This window comes from Prorops nasuta, unplaced genomic scaffold (genome assembly GCF_024137725.1).
Source record: "Prorops nasuta isolate Cenicafe-Biocafe unplaced genomic scaffold, Cenicafe_Pnas_1.2 PNAS00025, whole genome shotgun sequence".
NCBI classification, from domain to species: domain Eukaryota; kingdom Metazoa; phylum Arthropoda; class Insecta; order Hymenoptera; family Bethylidae; genus Prorops; species Prorops nasuta.
In genome coordinates, this window is record NW_027116822.1 from 1,810,134 (window position 1) to 1,831,858 (window position 21,725).

At 37.9% G+C, this 21,725-nt stretch overlaps 3 protein-coding genes and 2 long non-coding RNA genes across 10 annotated transcripts; 2 read left to right on the forward strand and 3 right to left on the reverse strand.

The window, feature by feature from the left end:
* Positions 1–469: 469 nt before the first annotated feature.
* Positions 470–11,706, forward strand: Clic (chloride intracellular channel protein 5). Its single transcript, XM_066741260.1, has 4 exons — positions 470–754; positions 9,626–9,931; positions 10,024–10,350; positions 10,782–11,706. The coding sequence occupies exons 1-4, from the start codon at positions 686–688 to the stop codon at positions 10,860–10,862; spliced, it is 783 nt and encodes a 260-aa protein (XP_066597357.1). The 5' UTR covers positions 470–685; the 3' UTR covers positions 10,863–11,706.
* On the reverse strand, positions 11,687–12,304 carry LOC136782094 (uncharacterized). Its single transcript, XR_010824066.1, has 3 exons — positions 12,200–12,304; positions 11,928–12,124; positions 11,687–11,787 (listed from the first exon to the last, which is right to left on the reverse strand). It is a non-coding gene; the product is annotated as an uncharacterized lncRNA (long non-coding RNA).
* On the forward strand, positions 12,270–20,233 carry Tab2 (TAK1-associated binding protein 2). 6 transcript variants are annotated; one of them, XM_066741259.1, is made up of 10 exons: positions 12,271–12,470; positions 15,417–15,555; positions 16,049–16,559; positions 16,713–17,096; positions 17,440–17,664; positions 18,248–18,399; positions 18,491–18,584; positions 18,690–18,941; positions 19,965–20,021; positions 20,092–20,233. In XM_066741259.1, the coding sequence occupies exons 2-10, from the start codon at positions 15,448–15,450 to the stop codon at positions 20,115–20,117; spliced, it is 1,809 nt and encodes a 602-aa protein (XP_066597356.1). In that variant the 5' UTR covers positions 12,271–12,470; positions 15,417–15,447; the 3' UTR covers positions 20,118–20,233. The 6 variants fall into 6 exon arrangements, with proteins under 6 accessions (XP_066597354.1, XP_066597352.1, XP_066597351.1 ...); XM_066741257.1 differs by lacking the exons at positions 19,965–20,021; positions 20,092–20,233 and adding an exon at positions 12,526–12,720 and having other exon boundaries at positions 12,270–12,470; positions 18,690–19,911; XM_066741255.1 differs by lacking the exons at positions 19,965–20,021; positions 20,092–20,233 and adding an exon at positions 12,529–12,720 and having other exon boundaries at positions 12,270–12,470; positions 18,690–19,911.
* Positions 12,727–15,002, reverse strand: LOC136782095 (uncharacterized). Its single transcript, XR_010824067.1, has 3 exons — positions 14,868–15,002; positions 13,696–14,793; positions 12,727–13,617 (listed from the first exon to the last, which is right to left on the reverse strand). It is a non-coding gene; the product is annotated as an uncharacterized lncRNA (long non-coding RNA).
* A 53-nt stretch (positions 20,234–20,286) lies between the features above and the next one.
* On the reverse strand, positions 20,287–21,609 carry LOC136782093 (pre-mRNA-splicing factor Syf2). The gene is made up of 4 exons (XM_066741261.1): positions 21,416–21,609; positions 21,120–21,260; positions 20,751–21,043; positions 20,287–20,677 (listed from the first exon to the last, which is right to left on the reverse strand). Exons 1-4 carry the CDS (start codon positions 21,512–21,514, stop codon positions 20,512–20,514), a joined length of 699 nt encoding a protein of 232 aa, XP_066597358.1. The 5' UTR covers positions 21,515–21,609; the 3' UTR covers positions 20,287–20,511.
* Between the last annotated feature and the right edge of the window lie 116 nt (positions 21,610–21,725).

The window sequence follows — 21,725 nt, forward strand, 5'->3', positions numbered from 1 at the left end:
ACTGTAATTGATACAGAAAATATATGTTTTATCAACATTTTTAAAAACTATCAATGTTTGAGAAATGTTGAGTAAGCGTAAGCGTCTGTCAAAGCTATTTTAAAACGGCTACGTTAATGTACTGCGTTTCTAGAGCATAACATTTATGTAATACACTTACGCCTAGGTTCTAAAAAGATTCATGTACGTATCCCGATAATATGATGTAATGCATTAAATTGCAATTATAGCATCAGGAATTGTTTTATAAATTGTACAAGTATTATTTCATCAATTACAAGGAAAATTACAAGCAAGAAATGTAAAAGAATATATTAATATACAATTATTTTGACGGAATGACCTTTGAAGGTTTTATAGTGAATTTAAAATATTGGCGGGCAAAATATTGTAGTAAGTATTTGTTTGATTGGCCGGCAGGCGGCGTTAGTGAAATTAACGTGTGACGCGGATTGGTCGTGGCGCGGTCCCACACGCAACGTAACAAGCAAGAAAAGAAGTTAGTGCTTAGTGCCGTGGTGCTTACTGCTTAGTGCATCATCAGTGTTTCACGAGCTTCCAGTGCGTTCCGTTCGTCTTTGTAACGTGTCTCAAAAGGAAGGCTTTCAACCTTCACCGTGAGAACGCCAAAAAGTGCCTTGATTCACAGTTGCTTACAGTGTATACGCAAAAGGACAATCCCAGAATGGCAGACGATAATCACGAGAACGGTACCACCAATGGAGATGTGCCTGAAATCGAGCTGATAATAAAGGTGAGTGTTATCCGTGTTAATTCATGCTACTTGTATTTCTTATGTCTTTTCGCGTATCGTTTGCGCAACAGTGCATTCGCGTGCGAGCAAGCAAATGCCGTGATAGAAGAAATGACGAGAATAAAAAGGAAGTGGGTTGAAGCAAGAATACGTGCAAAAGAGAGGGAAAGAGTTTAAGAATACGAGAGGGAGAGGGAGAGATATGGCAAAGACGATCGTCGTGTCCCGTGCACGATATGGGCGTGGAATGGCTCTGCTTCACCACTCCATACGCTCTTTTTACAGAGTTGTTCCTTCCATTTTTCTTACCTTCCTCTTCCTAACCCTAACCTTACCTCACTTCTCCATCTAATCTACAAATGCCACTAAAGGTAAAACGCAAGCCAGTGCTGCTCAACCGATGACAATTTCGCGCGGCGTACACCCAACTAAGCTGCTGTTTGTTGTTATCTATATAATAATCTACTTCTACTCTTATCACCATATTTCCCTTTGCCCCTCCCCGTTTCAAAATACATTCGCAGCGCTACCTCAAAGCGTCTTAATAATTCTTCTACCACTTATGAATACCTCAAAGTGCACGGCGCTCTCTATCTCTTCTTTCTTTGCTAAATCGTGATTGGACAATCCTCAAATTCGTTTCCACACTTTTTGTTTGAATTATTCAATCGAGAAAAAACTGTCGTTTCTCATGCAAACTGGTAACTTGTAATTTTTTGTCGGAAAAGGCTTTCTACTTGGTGCTGGAAATTTATAATTGTGAACTCGATGAAAAGCGTCTGTCTCATTATACGATCAGATTCGTTGATGACTAATAATTGTAAAAACAAGGGATTCTCGAGTCATGTAAAATTGATGGCTCGACTTCCAATTGGACTGCAACAGCACTGTAGTGAAATAAACAGCAGCGATCAGCTAATTGTAAGTGGAACTAGAGATTTTTGCTCTCAAGCCGTCATTAATTTGTGCGACTTGTTGCGCAACTCATTCATTCGCATCTTTTTTCTTTTAAGGTCTGTTTTTTCTGCAAGTTGAGAGAGGTGGCTTTATGTTGGCACATTATTTGCCTTTTTCCTCTCTTTCAAACTTTTACCGCTGGTTCTTCCTTCGACAAGAAGGCTTTATTTAATTGACGGCGCTTCAAATTGGTACCAAAAGTGTTTAATATTCTTCGATGACTAATGACAAGCATACAAGGGATTTTGCGGCGCACTTAAACTCTTTTCTCATGTGACACTCTTCAGATGTACACATCACTCTGAGTGTGTTCTGGTAGACCAGCAACATACGGTGCGTCATTATTAGCCTCGAGAGTCGTGAGAGGGAGAGAGAGAGACCCTTGACTTTTATTTCTTTGGCTTTATAAGCCGTACGAGGGCTTCTTCCTTTTTCGTTTTTCAATACTCATGGATTTATAAGTGAAAAACGTCTGCATATCTCTCTCGCTATTTTAAATAAAAAATCAGCGCACCTCGTGATCTCCACATTACACGCTGTGCAGATAATGGTTCAGCGTGAACTTTGTGACTGCTAGCGCGGTAATTTGCTGTTTGGTAACAATTGTAACCATTCTACAACGTAAACATTTTTATACTACGCCCCGTCATTGTTTATTCAACTTGGAAGTGTAACATTTATGTCACACTTAAGGAATATTATTATTTCAACAGTAAACCTATATTAAATCATATGCTCATCCATTGTTATTATTTTCCCTTTCAATAAGACGATTCCACATGAAATAAAAACGTATACAGGGCGATTTATTCTATACGTTATCCATTAGAAATTTGATCGAAGCAGTATTCGAACTACAAATCAACGCAGTGACTGTAAAGTAAGAATGTATAATAAAATATACAAAATAGCTCGCCAAAATGAAAAGATTTACCGTTTGTTGATATTTTGCATATTTTTAACTATACTACTGATTTAGTATCCTGAAGGCGATTATACAAAACATCTAAGCTTACTTATTTATCAACAAACATACAATAGAGTGAAAGTCAGTGTCATAATCAAACAGTGTAAATTCCAAAAGGTCTAATTGTGACTTTCCTGAAAACTAAAATCTTGTGTTAGATACTATTGTTTTGTATATCAAAGAGATTTTTTTACTTCTTTACTTACCGTTTACCTATAAAAATTTTATTGTAGTTTCTCAAGAAAGTAGCAAACTTCAGATTAAACGTTTCGAATTTCAACCCTCTAATTTTGTCAATCACCAATCTTCATGGATATATAAAGAATAAAAAGCGAGCGTATTTTACCCGCCAGTGGAGAATTTTTCCTGGATTGCTAAATGTCACGTTTATTTATAGCGTTAAAAGGAAGATCACTAGCTTCCATAAAAAAATATGCCATATTTTTCTTTATTCAGTTATGGAGGCGGTCGCGTAATGGAGGGAAACTAACCGATGCTGTTATTTTTTCTCTGTTACACTCGAAAGTAAAGCTGCGTAAGGAGTTTCACCAAAGACAACCGGGTGTTAATTCAGTTTCAACCCTAGATGAACGTTGTGTGGTTACTGCAAGAAGTTGCTTCGTGCAAGCTTTCCTCGCACGTGCCTTCCCGCGAAAACTAGCTAACCTCTTTTTGCGATACAGAAAATGAAAGCTAACTAGTTTTTCGTGCAGCCGGCAGCGCTTCGGTAGACAGTGGTAGAAAATATAACTAAATGCATCAAAAAATACAATTTTCTTTCGACCATTGAAAAGAATTTCTCGTGCAACAAGTATCGCCAAAAATACGAAAATCAATGACGCACGAAAACATTGTTAATATTAACCTACAAGATTAAACTTAGTTATTACAATTCTCTTTCATCTCCATCTTCAAAATTGAAACTCGAGTTACCGATTTAGCACAAGGAGATAATTTCATTATTAAACATTACAGTCGCATTTCAAATTTAACAAATATCTTTCTTCACTCAATCACTAAGAATTTACAGTCAGCGTTCAAAAATAAATCATATAACTCTGTAATTTCATTGCACTAAAAATAAATATGATAAAGGAACATTGCACAGTCGTCCATCCAGCTGCTGATGTCTCGTGCGCAGAAAAACTTGAAATTGTATGAGTAATCATTATTCGTTTATCAGACGTTTCTTGGTGACGTAATAACTTCTCGTGACTGGATTATGTGGTAAGTTTGGTCGCAGAGTCAAATATAACGAGACAGGATGGATTTTGGGTGAGCGTAAACAAATAAAACCTAACCTCTTTAGGATCCATTGAAGTCAATCAAAATTCATCATGGAGGAACACCTTGACGATATGTGAAAAGATATTTCGAGAAGAATACGAATGATTTATATTTCACATTGAGAAAAAGAGAGACCGTCTATAACGACTGGTACAAAAATAAGTTATTGCTTGTAAATAAATTTGAGAATAGTTTTGGTTTTCAATAAAGGATTCTGTCTAAAGCGAGGTCTCAATTGAATCAAAAGTGAACTCGATCCAGTCTCTTAGAACTTTCTTTCAGCGAGTTTTTCCAAGGAAATCGGTACCTTAAACGGAAGCAGTAGTTTTAAGGTAAAAGGCTGCACGTAAGGACCGTTGAGAAGATATTGCAATTGAACTTTCGCCAGAGTGATCAGTCCGGTTCTCTCAAGAGAGACTCGGCTCGTTCCTCTTTCTTATCTTTCCAACTGCTAGTGACCAATTCATCCATGGACAATCTGTATTATCTCTGATGTGACTTTCATAAAAAATGGTTCTTTAAACAGAATCAATAGTCCTAAGATGAAAGACTGTATACGAAGACTTTTCAGAAGGTATTAAAGTGAACTTTCGCAAAAGCGATCAGCCCAGTTTGGCAAAGAATCTCTACTCGGTCCTCTTTCTTATCCTTCCAATTGTTAGTAACCAATTCATTAAAATTAGCGACTCAAAAAACTATGATTTTGCAAAAGAGAAATCATTTTCAATGAATAGTTTTCTGTTCTTAAAGGATTAAAAAGCGAAACAAGAGTCTTAAGGTAAAAGATTCTACATAGGAATCTTAAAGAAGATATTACAATTGAACTTTCTTCGAGAGTGATCAGTTCAATTCTCTGAAGAGACTCGACTCAGTCCTTCTTATCTTTCCAATTGTCGGTGACCAATTCCTCCCCGAACAATCTACATTATCTTTGATATGACCCGTGCCAGCCAGTTCCACTGGACTCCACTGTGCTCCCATTTATACCAACAACTACACAGTCTTTGCCAGGACAATGAACCAGGACGTGCTTTCTGTTTATATATGCTTTCATTCTGTCAACCGACAAGGATACAACCTTACCTGCAACAAAAAATGAATATTTCATTTCCATACAACGCCACCACTAAAGTAGATCAAATGCTAATTTCTGAACATCATTTTCTTCCTCTGCGATACGCCTATTATACCATACATTATCGTTCCAAATGATACCAACGACGAATGTGCACGCCCAGCTAAATTTCAGCATTTTCGCCTTAAGATCTCCAACACCTCTAGTATATCTAGCACCCTGATTACTTTCCACAGTGCTCTAGTTTCACACAAGAATTTTTTTCCACGCTTATCTCTGGTCACGTGGACGCTAATCCACTTAATTCAGCTCAAAGCTTTCTTGAGTAACCATTGCTCGTCTCCTTTGATACATAAAGTCATAAAAATGAGATCTTAATTAAGGAATACCTGTAACAGATATTATTTTCTGTATTATCTCTGATCACGTATAGACGTTAATCCACTTAATTTAGCTCAAAGCTTACCTGAGTAACCACGACTCGTTTCCTTTGATCCATAAACCAATAAAAATGGGGTTTCAATTAAGGGATACCTGTATAGCAACCATTATTTTCTACACTTATATTTGATCACATGGACGTTAATCCACTTAATTCGGCTGAAAGCTCTCCTGAGTAATCATGGCTCGTCTCCTTTGAACCATAAACCAATAAAAATAGGATCTCAGCTAACGAATACCTGCAACAGACGTTATATACCATTTTACAATCTAAAAATAGCTCTGACGGTAAGTTTAAGCCAATAAAGTTTTACAACCTCTTTTCTTGCTGAAATTCAGCTGTAAATGGAAGTAAAAACACTTTTCTTCAAGTTCAACTTTCTGCAAGTTTACGTAACTGATGTTAAAATTCTTTTCGGAATTTTCTTATTTTTAATAAAAAATAATAATTATTTTATCAGTAAAATTTGGAAGAATTCGTCCATGAACAGATTAGATAATTTAATTATCCGTCGATAAGGTCTATGTTTCTGGTGCTTCTATTCTATGGAATCCTTGGTTACATCGAGATCTTGGAGAATTCATAGGAGAAACGCATTGCTTTGCCTAAAAAGGACCTGAAAAAAATGACTTAGTTATTCGACGTAGTGTGATTCTTCCGGAAGTGGGCGATGCCCCTGCGAGTAATGGTGTTACTGCAATTAAATCCAAGAATGATCCACGAGCAAGCAGAAGAGTACAAACAGAGCCTGGAATTAGTCGACTCAAATACGTCGACTGCAACCGGTCCCCAAGTGTGTCAACCGCTGCTAGGAAACATCTTTAAGCTTCAACGAATACTTCGCTTATCATTTCGAATTGCGCAAACAGATAAACAAACGCGTATCAAATATACACCTGCTCTCACACGCTATCCCCCCTTTTTTGTAGCTGTACAGTGTATGTATACTTTGTAAAGTAGCACGTATAACGAGATAGCGGTATATATCGAAGAAGCACGCATAAACTTGAAATAATTCACAATTCCTCCCTGAAATATCTCTGCGATAAAGTCTAGTGATGATCGCTTAAAGACCGAAGCGTCTCCAGTGATCGAAATAGCAACTATTTCGTGTCTGATTTTTATAGAATTTTAATATCCCTTTATATACGTGTATATACATTAAACGCCTAAAATTTAATCCTTTCTCAAGGATACGAGTTTATGAAATAATGTATTTCGAGGCAAATTATTATATTGGGCTTTTAAGATCGAAGCAAGAGCGCAGTAATGTGAATGTACTGCTTCCACGTGAGGAAAGCGGAAGAAGTTGAACGTTTAACGGTAGAATCTCGAGGACCCCGTCATCGCTTCGTCCCGTTTGACACACTTTGCAAGACCTCGCATGATCGGCGGTGAGTGCAAGGTCGGCCGGTTACTACCCAGTAAACGCTCCTACAGCTCCTAGTTTACTCGTTAAGGAACTTTGTTTAGAGGAACTCTTTTCTCCGGCGAAACGCTGCGAGGAAATTTAATTGCACTTTAACAGAATTTATTGCGCTCGCATTTCCCACTGCAATGCTCGTTGCAATGTGATTTCTTGGTGGGACGTTAAAATTACGACATAGCTTGAATTTTTGTTTGCTCGAAACATGCGCTGAACGAATCGAGCTAATTCGGGGTCACAGATTTGAAATAGTTGGGAAATATATCGTTAAATGGTTATTGTTTAAAATTTACAAATGGATATTGTATAATAAACAGAAAATTGTAATTTACATTTGGTTTACTTGCTTCGGAGATATTGTAAAATTCCAGGAACTGGTTATTAGCGAAGTTTAAAAAATGTTTTATCGTTTTTTATTCTATGGCCCCAAATACCTTAACCGAGTTCTTTTCCATGCATTTATCAGTTAAAGTGGATAAAACGCAATCCTTGTATTCAATTCTTGTACCATTGCCACGTGGGTGATAAAAGATCAATTGGATAAATGGTTGAAGGTAGGGAAAGTAAAAATAAACACGTGCTTCTTGCGCAATTTAATTTATCTTTATGATTTCCCTTCAACGTGTAATTCGTGGAATTCCATGCGATTCAGGGAAATGCATTGATTTTGATGCACTATACAAGTATATTGCCTGGCTGTGGGAAAAGGAGAGAAACCGCGATCAGCCACGTGGCTCTCGGCTATTCGATTTACGATCAATCATTTTTTTTTCTTCCTTTAATGCCAGGACACGTGACACCCACTGGCCGACCGAAGCAAATTCCTAAGTACCGCCTGTTGCGCCCAACTATTTCAATCAGCACTTTTCTCTCGAGATTCAAGCTTGCTCAAGGTAAACGCAATATGGCTGAACAATAAAAACTACTTTTGCATACAAGATTTATGAGGCCTTTATATCGTTCGAGCTACTCGATTCCACTTGATTTCTAAATTTAATCGCAATTTCACTCATTTCAAACACGCTGCTGCATTGATTCACGATTCAATTGTCTCATCTGCCATGAATTCGTCTATTGCGCGGAAACTAACATTTTTCCAATTCTACAAATTGTTCGTGACGAGTCATTAATTATCTACAATAATTTTCACCAGAAGAATCTTTTTCCTCCGTTTCTCTAGGATCCTGAGTTACACAATGCTTTTACATCTAAAAAAAAACTACTCTAAGACTCTGTGACTCGACGTACACATTATTTCTTAGAAACCTAACCACCGAACGCTTAACAGTTAACAGTACAATGCCATTGAACAATAAATCCATTTTTTCTTATCAATTAAAACGCATTTACAAATTGATGCAGCGAATAATATTTGTTATATCTGTGTCATTAATAAAAACGCTTTAGCGTGTGATCGCTTTGACCACGAAAGATTCAGCGATTGCTATTGAACAAAAGCTTATTTACTGATAGAGAAACGTGTGTGGGGGGAGGGGGGATAATAGCACGTGCATTTTCATGTAACAACCAGAGGCAAAGAGCAACACGTTTGTTTCGACGCGTTAAATTTCAGTCGTACTTTCGTAAGAGAGAAAGGACTCCAGTCGAATATAACAACGAAGGAGTTGGACGACAACGATTCGAAATGGAAGAAGACGCTCCTCGGTTCTTGGTCTCTCGTGACATTTGATCCATGAATTCGCAAGACCTACGAGGAGACGACAACGAGCACTCCTAAATCTCTCTGGAGAACAGCAACCACCGCCGGCGTTTCTTCACGGTTCTTCGCTTTGCTTCTCAGTTTTTAACTCGAGGTCACGATCGCTTCGTTTCCCTCAAATCCAATAGTAGTGCTGCTATTGGGAAATCGATCGACCTCAAAAACACTTTGCTAGATCCATCCATCTTCGGTTCAATCGATCCTTCACATTTGAATTTTCCTTTCGTGTTCTCCTCTATAAGGATATTGCTTCAATACGTAGAAACATGCTTATTGACGTTACAGTTTGTCCTGAAACTATTAAGACAGGGTGCGTCATTGAATAACTAAATAAACTATAACAGAGGTCAAACAAAAATATTCTTCAAACCTGGTCATAATATTACCAGTGATATCAAAATTAAGCCTTTATGCAACAAAAAGACTAATAGAGGGGGATAAATATATACACATATCACATAAGAACGTAATTGTGTTTTTGCAGCAAGAAAGCTGAATTCTGGTATCACTGAGTACTGTTATTAGGGAATTGATCGACCTAAAAAACGCTTTGCTAGATCCATCCATCTTCGTTTCAATCGATCAATCACATTTGAATTTTCCTTTCATGTTCTCCCCTTCGAGGATGCTGCGTTAACACGTAGAATCGTGCTTGTTGACATTACAGCTTATTCTGAAACGATTAGAACGGGGTGCGTCATTGAACGACTAAATAAACCGTAACGGAGGTGAAACGAGAACATCCGATACTCTCGATTCGCCTGATCGATGCTAGCAGCACTTAATTCATGATAAAAATTCCTCGGAATAATTTAAACAACGTATCCTAAACTCAAAACTTATACAATATTAATGTACAATACGTCGTTGAGACGCGAACAAGCAATTCCTATTTGAGTTTGTAAATGTACAAAAGAATATTATCGAAAGTAGAGTATATAAATGGAGATTTCATGATGTTAGATACAGTGTATAAAGTTTTATAATTGTGTTTCAGGCGTCGACGATCGATGGTCGTAGGAAAGGAGCTTGCTTGTTCTGTCAAGAGTATTTCATGGATCTGTACCTTCTCGCTGAACTGAAAACGATTTCACTGAAAGTAACGACGGTAGACATGCAGAAACCACCGCCAGACTTCCGTACCAATTTCCAGGCGACACCACCGCCAATTCTGATCGACAATGGCGACGCCATCTTGGAAAATGAAAAAATCGAGAGACACATTATGAAAAATATCCCAGGTGGTCACAATCTCTTTGTACAGGATAAGGAAGTAGCTACTCTCATTGAAAACCTTTTCAGTGTAAGAATTATTATTATTATTATTGTATACTCGGTTTGATCATTGAGTGAGTAAAGTTGAAATAATATGTGGTTTATCGTTTTGTTTGGTAGAAATTGAAGCTGTTGCTGCTTAATGCGAAGGACAAAGACAAGGATCCCAAGTCGTCATCGCTTATGGCTCATCTACGCAAGATCGATGAGCATCTTGGTCGTAAAGGCACACGCTTTTTAACTGGCGATACTATGTGCTGCTTCGACTGTGAATTAATGCCAAGACTGCAGCATATCAGGGTTGCTGGCAAATACTTTGCAGACTTTGAGATTCCTGAGACTCTCGTTCACCTCTGGCGATACATGCACCATATGTACAGGCTTGATGCTTTTCTTCAGAGCTGTCCAGCAGATCAAGATATCATCAATCACTATAAGCTGCAACAGGTGATCATCCAGTATAGCAATATTTTTTCCACGAACCATCTTGTCCTTCCAAATACACCTCAATATTCCTTGCTTCGTTAAAATCTTCTCAAATAGTGGTGCTTCTTTTGCTCGTGAAAAACTCCCTGTAACAATATTCTCTTTTTAATGGAGTATTTTTGTTTCGCTTGTAACTCGTTAATTAACATGGAACAGCAGTTTAGATGGGACAGAATTAAATTCTATCAACACTGACCTTGTTGTGAGACACTACGCATTTTTCTGTACTAATTCCATTAGTTGATTAACGATTACAAAGATCTACCAGTCGATAATTAAAGCTTAGAATTTGATTTTAAAATAATTTTACTTGTAATAGTATATTGTGTTATATTGAAATTTGAACTGTATTGCACGTTTAATGACTAATTGTTAATTTAAATTTTTTACAGAGCATGAAAATGAAGAAGCATGAGGAATTAGAGACTCCAACGTTTACCACCAGCATCCCAATCGAGGTCAACGACGACTAGGCTGAACCTTCGACGTCGAGTCTAAGATCTCAGATTCGACAACATCGTTATGAAAATAAGTGGCAAATAGGATGCAATTCTCCTGCTACATGTCGTAGTCAATCGAAAAAGCAAATCGTCATTTTTAACGCTTAAAGTCAGGATATATTTTTTTTATTTTTTGTATGTATTCAAGCATAAGACTTTGTTGAACCTGGACGAATTAGCAGGAGATTGCTTCGTTTGTGCCAATGAAGCTATTTCGACCTAAGTTGTTCTTAATACATGCTATAAATTATGATTAAAACCCAACCAATCGCCCGAGGAGTCGAAATGTAAAAGAATTAGCTTTTTTACCCCAAGAGACACGGAGTTTTGTATAAACATGCGCTTGAATGAATAAGCTCCGCAGGCAGAGATAATAATCTCTGATTTATATTTTTCTACTACGTACCATTTGTATGTAGCTTTGACCCGTGTAAAATTCGTGGACTCGCAATATTTCGTTCGGTAAACGCTTAATTATATAATATAGCAAAGGTAATAGTGTACCTTTAAAAAGCAAAAATAAGCTGACTGAATGTACGAATTCTGTCAGGTGAAGGGAATATTCGAGTTCTGGCAAAATATTCTAACACTATCGTATATTTTTGACGAATTTCGTATGGAGTTCTCAAAGTAGCATTTAAAGTGATAAATGTGCGCTATGAGTGCTATAAAGAACATACCGCATTTGGTAACAATTAGATATTTTGGCATTTGTACGAACGTCCCACTTTTTAGGGATGGCAGTATTTTATCGTGCTCTTGTATATGCTAATCGAAAAATCGATAATAAAATACATATTAAACGTGACTCTCAGTTTATCATGGCATCTTCTTTTTTCCTCATCCTTCGTGAGTCTATCCTTGCATTGATTCCTCCTTAATGGTAGTTTATTTATATCTGTAAATTTCAAGTTATTTTATTTTGAAAGAATCTTTCCTTAGAGGAAAAATTCCAAACAAATAGAGGATAAAAACTGAAGCTCCACGGAAAATATTCGCTAAAGAAAATTATAAAGGCTAAATATGCAGTATATTTACATGGAAAATGTTGATAGCCGCTTGGTTTGTGAAGGTTTTTAAAATAGCACGCGGCATTCCCCTTCTTTTTGACCTACGACATCGCGCTTCCATTCATAAATAGTGAAAACCTGCTCTTCAGCGGCCATCTTGACTACGTTGGTCACAAAAGCAAAATATATATTCAGTTTTCGAAATTGGCAGAAAGCTTTTGGTGGCTATTAGGTAAAAAATTAATTAAACCTTATAAAAATTGAATTAGAGGAAGACTAATTTTTAAAGGATGTACAGACTTTGAAAGAATAGTTGTTCATTTGATTTTTCAGTCTCCTAGTACGCAGTGCACAGCTGATCAGTGGACTCGACGGACGGTCGGCGCATTGCTCGTAACTGGAAAAACTGTGAAAATTTGAGAAATAAATTGGCATCGATTGGAAACGTGTGCGATACGACGAATGAAATTAGCTAATTGGAAGGGTCGAACAATATACAAGTGGAGAATTTGAAAAGTGCGCCAAGTGTCGTTGCAAGTTCGCGCTACAATTATCCAATGGTTGCCGTACGGTAAGTTGAACGCCTACTTACTTGTTTTTCAAGACGATCAAATCATTTCTAAAAGCAGCTGCGACGGGCTGGAAAAATCAGCGGCTCTTCATGGCTTTGCCTCTTGGCAATTTTTACTCTGGGAGGGGGAAGGGCACATAAAACTACAGTACTACAAGCAATCTCCTGACTTTTACCCGTAAGCTCCACTCCACGCGACACCAAAATACACCTGCCTCGGAATGCACGGGATATACAATCTAGTAACAATGTATTATCTCACTATTATTCCCAATAAAGATATATTCCATCTGTTCCTAAACAAAAATATCAAACCAATAAATGACCATCGTTCTCGGCCAATACCTCCATTACTTTCCAATATTATAACCTTTATGCCAAATTATTGCTGCAATTTTACATTTCCGCTTCTTGCCTGTTCGATATATTACCTTATCTCCGACTTGCCAAAAATGAAAAGCCGCTCCTCTCTGTTTACAAGAAAACTAGTTTTACCGAATGTTAAAAGAAATAAAAACAAAATGACTATTTATTTATGCTATCAAGTCTGTTCACAATAACTTCTTTTAAATATACATATGTGCAAAACGTAATTCTAAAAGTGTTTCGTGGAACGGAAGCACGAAAATAATTAGTTAATCGATATATCTGTCTACGCTTTTAAGTGGGCTACCTGAAATGAAAATTCTGAGACGACGGATGTTATAAATTCTGAAGTTCATTGATGGATTTAACTGCACGCTGCTCACGTGCGACTCTACATCTATGATCACGAGACTAGTTCAATTCGTTTAACAGCGTTCACTCACTCTATTTTATGGTCTGGCTTACGCGACGTTTATTTAAAATTTATTCAATAATAATTTCGTTTCCTTTCAAGCACGTAGAAGATTCCGTTCTATCGGTAGGACGGCTAAAACGCGATGCTTTATAATTTTGGGTAAAGCTCGTTATTTTAAAATTTATTACAGAACGTTATTGTCTTAACATTTAACAAGCGTGCTTTAATAATTTCATGCGAGTCGGAGATGTAGGGCTCTGTATATCGAATTTGTCACCAAGCGTGAAGCAACAGGTGCCGGAACGATGACTTATGAACACCCTTTTCATTTTTGATCCAGTTTCACAGTATACACCTCGGCCTCTCCTGAATAACATTATGTAAATAGTATACTAATATCAAGTATCTCTCCTTAATAGTCTATGTGTATAAAAAGTAACATACCTCGAAAAAAATATTCATTATCAAAGAGAGTGTATAATCACACATTAGTGAGAAAAGTTTATGGAATGTGAAGGAAATCGGAAGCCATGACGTCAGAAACCTTTGCATCTTTACTTTTTAAAATAAATTGTCGCTTCGCCGTATAATCAAATCAACGGTGATATTTTGCCACGATGTTTTTATTCGACGTACAAATATCTTTTTCTACCTGCTGGAATTCATTCTCTTCCCTTAATATCCGTCCAGGTCTACCGATTCTTCCTTATCCTAATTAAAAAATATCACTATTTAAAATTTATCATCAATATCTTATTCTAAACCAACAACAACAGGAGTTTTTGTTCTCGGTCCTCTTCGTGGATTGTAAAAATGTTGACTTTGCCGAATAGCCGGGATAGCGAAATCGGTATTCGTGTGTTCTATATCGGCTTGTACGTCAGTGAAAAAAGAGCTTTGGCACAAGCGAGCCGGCTGGCAAACGCAGCGACAGAATTCGAACCACCTCGCATTACAACTTCAATCGCTGCCTGCCGCCTCTTATGCTCTGCGGCCCACTCGCCGTCTCGCCTGCCAAGTTCATGCAGCTTTATTTGACTTTTTTCTCTTCCCTCGTCTCTTCCGAAACTTGGGAGCTACGCAGAATGTCGAGCTCGATTAAACGAAATGACCACGAAGTTTAACTCATCTTTTCTTCAAACGAATGCGCAAAATATACTTATTTTGTAAGAAGATCAGAGTCGATTATCTTATACCGCTAAGGAGAAATATTTATGCGGATTTTATCTGTATGTATACGTCTGCGCGTGGGCGTGTCACGCACACAGCGTCATCTAATAATGTGGCACGCAGCACAGGTGTCCGCTAACTCTCCACTGGCGGGCGGAGGCTGCCAATTTCATCACGTACCGGATGTCCCGCAGTTTTCAACCTGTACACCTCCTTGCTCTTCAGATTATATCCAATTCCAAGCAGTTCCCGAATTTCGCAAAGCGATCCAGATCAATGCCAATTTTCCTTTCACTGAACATCAACTGCAAACTCGTAGACTGGTACATAGAACATTCAGCCATTTCTTCAGCAATCCTTCGTTTTCCATCTCTTTATTAATACATAAAAGGATAATGTTGAAACATAATTAAATCACCAGTCATTAAACTTCAACAAACTCTTACCGGCTTTTTTCCAAGCACCCTGTACATACGTAGCGGAAGGCTCTCTCATACGTCGCGTGCGCTTTTCTTGAAAAATGGGTCAGCCAGCAGGGTTTATAAATACGAGAGGATATGCCGTCGAGAGAGAGTGCAAGCAGGAAGAAAAAGCCAGCAAAGAACCCGGTACTCGTGGCATATACGGTATTATAATAGGAATTTTTGGCAAAGCACTCATTGCTGCCTTGCAAATCCTCTCAATTCTTTTTTTCTCTCACTATTTTTAACAGTGTTCTCTGGCGAATTCCACGCTCCGCAAGTTTGTTACTTAGCCTCCATCGTCATTTGTCGGGAGAGATCCGTCATAAATTCACCCATGACACGCGTTCCCTGTTTTCGTCATTGAGACTGTAGAAATTGTCGCTCTCCCAAAATATATTTCACAGTGCTTTTACTCGTCAGATAATAATCCAACACTGTAATAACATTTGGCGTCTAATATTATTTGTTACTTGCTGCGACGTGTTCCGAGCTCTGAAAAAAAAGAAGAAAAACTTACAAAATGGTATGCAGGTAGGCCCTAGCAGGAGGATGGGGGCCCACGATGGGGGAGTGCCACTGCTCTAACATCGCTATCATGCAGCTGTTCCACGAGCTGAAGCAGCAGTTCCCTGCGCTCCCTGATCACGTCGTTTCCCAGTGCATCGCCCAGGTATAGGTGCCAAACTTCCGGTTGCCTGGAGACTTGATCCGGGATAACCTGCAAAAGCTCGAGCCGATCCTTTCTTTGGCTTTCCTAGATCAAGGCTCCAAGGTGCGAGATTTCAAACGCTGAATGATTCTAATCAATCCTATAGAACGTTCTAGTAAAGCTTACCTGGTTTCTCCGCTACTAAATTCACTAATCCAATGACCGTTGCAATGGAAAATGACGTCATTAATCAAACTTGTATCACTTGTATGTAATGACTGCGACCGTTAACAATCGATCGTCGAGGACTCTTCCTAAAGGCTTGCACGAGCGTGGAGCTTGAATAATTTTCTTCGTAATACGCCTAACAGTGTTGGACTACTAATGTTTTATAATATTATATATTGTTTATACATACATTTGAATGGAGACGAGGTTAGAAAGGTTACTGTTAGAGAAGAAAAAAAGAGGGGGAAGGCATAGTTAACGCTGATGGAGGTCGCGTGCGTTGCAGAACAGCCACGATCGGGAGACTTGCGCCAGAACCCTCCGAGCAACCCAGGAATCCCGTCCATCACCAGGAGCTTTCCCGCCACCAGCACCATCCACCAACTTGCAGCAGCATCAACGCCATCATCTTCAGGAACCACGGTCGAAATGCGTTCAGCAACGTTGCTGCGCTCTGAACCAATCACAGCAACGCTCGAGTGTCCAGGGCCAATCAGAACCAGTCTGCTCGAGTAATAGCAGCCGTAACCATCGGCCGGCCTTATTGGATATCGGAGATTTCGCGCCAAAATCTCCCATTGGTTACTGCAATCGTGAAAGCATCTTAAACAGCCCAACGACGCCGTTACTAGTAACGACAGCTACCCCATCATCAGCACCCCCCATCTCCACCAGCCGAGGCTGCTTCTTCGACGACGAGCTTTCCAGGCCTTTGAACGGTCTTAGCACAGCTTCTAATGGGACACCGGGCTTTGAGCTTAATGTTAACGTTGCGTGCAGCCCCGCAGCTGACCGCGGTACGATATTTCATGCAAATTCATCTCTCGACGGATAAAAGACCACCAATGATCATGCCTCCCTTAAGCTTCTTCGTAGAGAGACTCTTTGCGAGGAACATAACCTAGAAAGGTAGGGAATACGTTGTTTATCATGTTTTCATTTGTACGCAGATTTTCGCACAGTGCCTGCACTCTGTAAGAGGACCGACCTTGCTGTGGAGCCTCGGCCTCACTACGTTGATCCGCAGATCTCCATTGGGAATGGGAATAGCACCGCTCGAACGGATCAAACCAGAAGTTATACTTCGGTCAGTCTTACTCTGAGACCACCATCGTCGGAGCCACAAGCGCCGATCGATATTAGATCACAGGGATCCAGTTTGACCTATTCCACCTCGTCGCTAGATCCCCGTGGCTTTCAAAGTCGTTTACAAATCAGCATAGGGCCTGGTAGCGTTGGAAGTGTAGCGGCTGCAAGAATCCGGCCACCGATGGGTCCCACGAGACCTACCAGTCTGGTGCCTCCCGTGCAAATGGCACCGCAAAGGCCTCCAGGTAACGTATAAAGGCTGATTAAGGGTCGATTTATATTATTCAGCGTTAACCAAAATAATCGTTGAAGGAGCATGGGAGATATGTTTATGCTTCTTCAATTAATGTCTTTCGGGGTTGTGTCAGTCCAATACAGTATAGTATAAATCGCTCTTTGTACTATACTGCACTGGCAAGTGGCACGTTGATTGAGGACGTATAGAAGATGCGTCTACGCTCCTATACAACCAATTTGTCAGTCGGTGCTGTGCCAGTCCCTTATCGTATAGCATAAATCACCTCTAATTCGCCTTCATAACTCAAAGGATGAGTGAGCAAAAAATCGATATGGATTTTCCATTTCTAGGGCTTCCATCCGGTCCACCGAGTCAATTACCCAGACCAACGACAACTATGAGCGCGCCAACGACTCCATCCGTGCCGTTAGTAACAAATAGTATAGCAGCAACAAGCAGTAGTCTACCGACGACGCCATCTGGGCCCAAAACCATCACTCCACCATCCACGCCCCCTTTCGAGCTAACGCAAAACAACAATCCGCCAGAAGATGATGACTCGCCGTTCAACCAAGGTACCGCACCACGTTATTGATGAGAATGCGATACATCTTCGAAATTCGTTCTTATGGATAAAGAAACAATCATAACAATTCTTCGATATGCCAATTTGAGAAACGATCGACGCTTTATATCTCTGAGCTATGTCACCTTGCGTCGAGCGCACGTGGATACAAACATTTTCACTTTGCTAAAGTGTTTGTCCGTAGAGCAGAGTCATATTTTCGTATGGATCGTACAGTCGCACATTTAACGCCCACGCAAAGCAGCAAGAACGATATTTACGCATTCCTGGCCCCACGCTCCATTTATACATAGCTAGAAATACGACGGCTATGTATGCGGACCACCTGATTCGTTCCTGTTCGTGAGCTCTCCACTGTCGCGCCTCCTCGCTCGCTATTTGTCACAATTTAAAGGTTCTCGCCGTTCGGATCGATTTAACTTCCACTTCACCGAACAATAAGAAATGTTCCCATTGATACGTCACGCTGCCTAAGACATTTTCGATTGTGACGTCAATTCTTGCAAAAAATAAAAACACTTTGCTCATAAGTTTTCTTAATTTCCCTTAGTAAAATTTTTCTTTGATTTCAGTGGCAGATCATCAGAAGAAATTGGTTGCGGAACAACTAGCAAGGAAGGAGAAGCTTGCCAAGGAACTGAATGCTGAGAAAGGTAGACTGGAAGCGATGAAAAAGGAACTACAGATTCTTATAAAACCATTTGATGCTTCGTCATCGCCTTTAGTAAGATCCGATAAATAAAGTAAACTAAAGTTTAGTTCCGCGTGATCTTTATTTTTTCAGTAATATTTTCTGTTATCTGTTTATGTTTTAGAAATTGAAAAAGAAATTGCAGAGCGAAATCTACCAGTTACAACTGGAATGTGACAAATTAGCTGAACAGGTCGACCAGTGGTCCGATCTTCAAGGTAAGCTCACTGTGATAAATAAATAAGTTTATTAATATTATTATTGCAACTAAAAATAGCAAAGCAAGCGATTGAAAATGATATATTTGTAATCGTTTGTCAAAGTGCCTTTGGGTGAGACGAATGAAGAATTTTATCAAGATATTTACACAAGTCAACCTGTTTTACCATCCAACTTGCCGCCACCGTTGCCGGATCGACCACCGGTCTGGAGACCGGAGCCTACGAGAAACGAACTGGTAGAAGAACGGGAGGAACCTTCCTGGGTCTGTAGGATGTGCACATTTGACAATCATCCCTTATTGAACAAATGTGAACAGTGCGATATGCCTAGATTTTACGACCATGGCAACGCAGGTACGCCACGTGATAGGACTGTTAATAAGCCTAGTACTTCTATGGCTGTTGGAACTGACGACGTTAAACGTCCCGATTCTAATTAGCACGTATTGCAACAGCAACCCGAGTGAAATTAACCGCATGCTTTATTATCTCGTTTCCCCGTAATTTTTATTTCCAAATTTAATACTGCATCTAATTACAACAAAATAAGTACTATTTTTCCAATATTCAGATTTTTTGTCCATGTGAACTTATAAAAAAAAATAAAATTCTGCATAGTTGTATGAAATCTGTTAAAATTAGACTGGTATAATTTTAGTTTGTTTTTTAATATTGTGTACGTGTGATATTCTGTATATGCTCTAACAAAGATGAAAGAAAATATTATACCGGTGTGTATAATACAATGGAATTCTTAACGGATTACTACAATAAAAACGTGGCCTTCTCTCTTTAGGGGTATTTTCATGTTTAATGTACGTCTGATACATTTTGCCGAATCATGGTTGTAAAATGTATATTAATTTTTTATATTATTACAGTTTTATAGTTCATTTACACATTTTCACAATAATGTATAAAACATTCCATTTTGAGTACTATTGTACTATATTTCTAAATAAGGGTATGGCTTAAATGTACCTGCTGAAAAAAGCTCAAGAGATTTTTTTCAATGGATTAAATAAATTTTACCAAAACAAGGCAATAAAACACTAATAATCTGTATTATTTTAATATAAAATATTAAAAACAATAATTTATGAATTTTATTAATGTATTGCAATATTGCAAAGAATGTACTACAAGATAATAAAGTTGAAAAAACAATGTTCTTTGTAAAATCATTTTTCTAAAGAGAGATAGAAGCTGTTTACTTGTATTCCACAAAATTTTACTAGTAACTCGTTATGAGTTTTTATTTCATTGAAATTTTGTAAGCCTGATTGAGTGATGTAATTAATAACTTTAGCGCTTATACAATAACGTTTAGAAAATAAACCGTTAGTTTAAATAATTTAAAATTACTCCGAATTACAGGTGAAACTCAAGATATTCATATAAGAGTAACGCATCATCATAATTTCTCACCAAGGCGTAAGTTTCAGTAGTCTAATATCCCACATGTTTACTGTAATTATAACTTTAATTGATTTCTTTTTTGTAGGTACTGTTCATAGTTGGGTTGTATAACCTGAATTAAAATAGAAAGATTTATAAAATTGTACATATACCTATTTAATTTAAAAATAATATACTGTAGAAATTTAAGCGATCAATGCGTAAATACATTATTATAATTTAATTTTTTATTTGTGATTGTCATATAGATATACTACATACAAATGAAAAATTTATGGAATATTTATTGTAAGGACTTTATTTTTATGTTAATATAAAATAATTGGATGATTACAATTTTGTACGAATTGTAGATACACGTTTTACATTGTATAGATTTTAAATTGAAACAAAATAATAGTATATGCTGTAAGTAAGTTGATAGAATAAAATATACTAGATTAATTATTCCAGGTTAAAAGTATTCTCTTCTCTTATTTAAATGTAAATAAATAAATTGTTCCAATTAAATGGCGGTTCCTCGCTCCAGATTAAGTTTTGTTTCACGCGTATGTTCTCCATAAAACCTTTCCAATTTCTGGTTAAATCTTGCATTACGCTCATTAATATAATCTATATCTGCATCATCGTTGTGCGTTCGTCTTCTGCTGTATTTTTCACGTTTAGCAACTCTGCAAATGGGAAAATAATCAGTTTCTCTAGCTCAGATTTAAGATAATTAAATATACTAAAGTCTGAACTTACTGTTTTTCTAAATCATCAACCATTTTATCAATAGCTTCCTTCTTATCTTCATGTAACCCATGTAGGATTGTATTTCTGTCTCCATAAAATGCTGGTCCAAGTTTTTCTTTAGATTCCTCATATACTTCCATGTTTGGTTTAATATTCCTTACTAGTCTGTTGTACTGCCGTATTGTGGCTTGTTCGTAATCTGAAAAACCTGGATCAGGATTCTTTTTATTTTGCTTTCTGGCTAAGCGAGCTGCTTCAACTGCATCAATATTCAGTAATTTAGATCTATCATAGTCTTCTCCCTATGAAAAATTAAAAACAATTCAATATACCAAAGTTAAATTTATATAAATTCTGAGAAGAAACTAAACTATTTACCTTTTCTTGTGCAGCTTTCCTTGCAGCTTCATCTTGCAATATCCACTCAGCCTGTCGTTTCCTTGCTTCCCAATTAGAGGGTAATTTTTTTCTTTTGTCTTCCTCTACAACCTCTTTATGATTTTGTGATCTCGCTTCATTCTAAAATTTTTTGAATAACACAAATCAAACTGAAGTACATGAAAGTTAAAAAAACTATTTTAAATAATCCTAATTTTCAAGAAAATGATACTTCTGGCATCTGTTTTGCGAGATAACCAAAATATAACCTAAAAATATTGAAAAAACAAACTTACCCTTTTTCTATGCAGCTCTCTTAAACGTTTCATACGTTCTGTATGTTTATTGATTGTGGAAATAGGTAAAGATGCTGATGAAGACGCACCTTTCTCCATTTTTTTCGATTTCAGATGATTTAGTTTAGAATCTTTAACAATATAATATATAGTACCTGTGGGCTGTGACTATTAACACATTTGACACTATTCTCGAAATAAAGTTAGGGATATAATGGCGTTGAGACTGGTAGTAGTGGTAGTACAATGCTAGTAACTGGAATTCCACGCACTCGAGTATTGGTCTGGTATTGGTGCATTGACTGAAAAG

Coding starts and splice junctions, on each gene's coding strand:
- Clic (XM_066741260.1), top strand. CDS start 686: ATGGCAGACGATAATCACGAGAACGGTACCACCAATGGAGATGTGCCT. Junction 755..9,625: donor AAATCGAGCTGATAATAAAG/GTGAGTGTTATC, acceptor ATTGTGTTTCAG/GCGTCGACGATCGATGGTCG. Junction 9,932..10,023: donor TCATTGAAAACCTTTTCAGT/GTAAGAATTATT, acceptor TTTGTTTGGTAG/AAATTGAAGCTGTTGCTGCT.
- Tab2 (XM_066741257.1), top strand. CDS start 15,448: ATGGGGGAGTGCCACTGCTCTAACATCGCTATCATGCAGCTGTTCCAC. Junction 16,560..16,712: donor CAGCCCCGCAGCTGACCGCG/GTACGATATTTC, acceptor ATTTGTACGCAG/ATTTTCGCACAGTGCCTGCA. Junction 17,665..18,247: donor TGACTCGCCGTTCAACCAAG/GTACCGCACCAC, acceptor CTTTGATTTCAG/TGGCAGATCATCAGAAGAAA.
- LOC136782093 (XM_066741261.1), bottom strand. CDS start 21,514: ATGGAGAAAGGTGCGTCTTCATCAGCATCTTTACCTATTTCCACAATC. Junction 21,044..21,119: donor GGAAAGCTGCACAAGAAAAG/GTAAATAGTTTA, acceptor AATTTTTCATAG/GGAGAAGACTATGATAGATC. Junction 20,678..20,750: donor GTTGATGATTTAGAAAAACA/GTAAGTTCAGAC, acceptor TCCCATTTGCAG/AGTTGCTAAACGTGAAAAAT.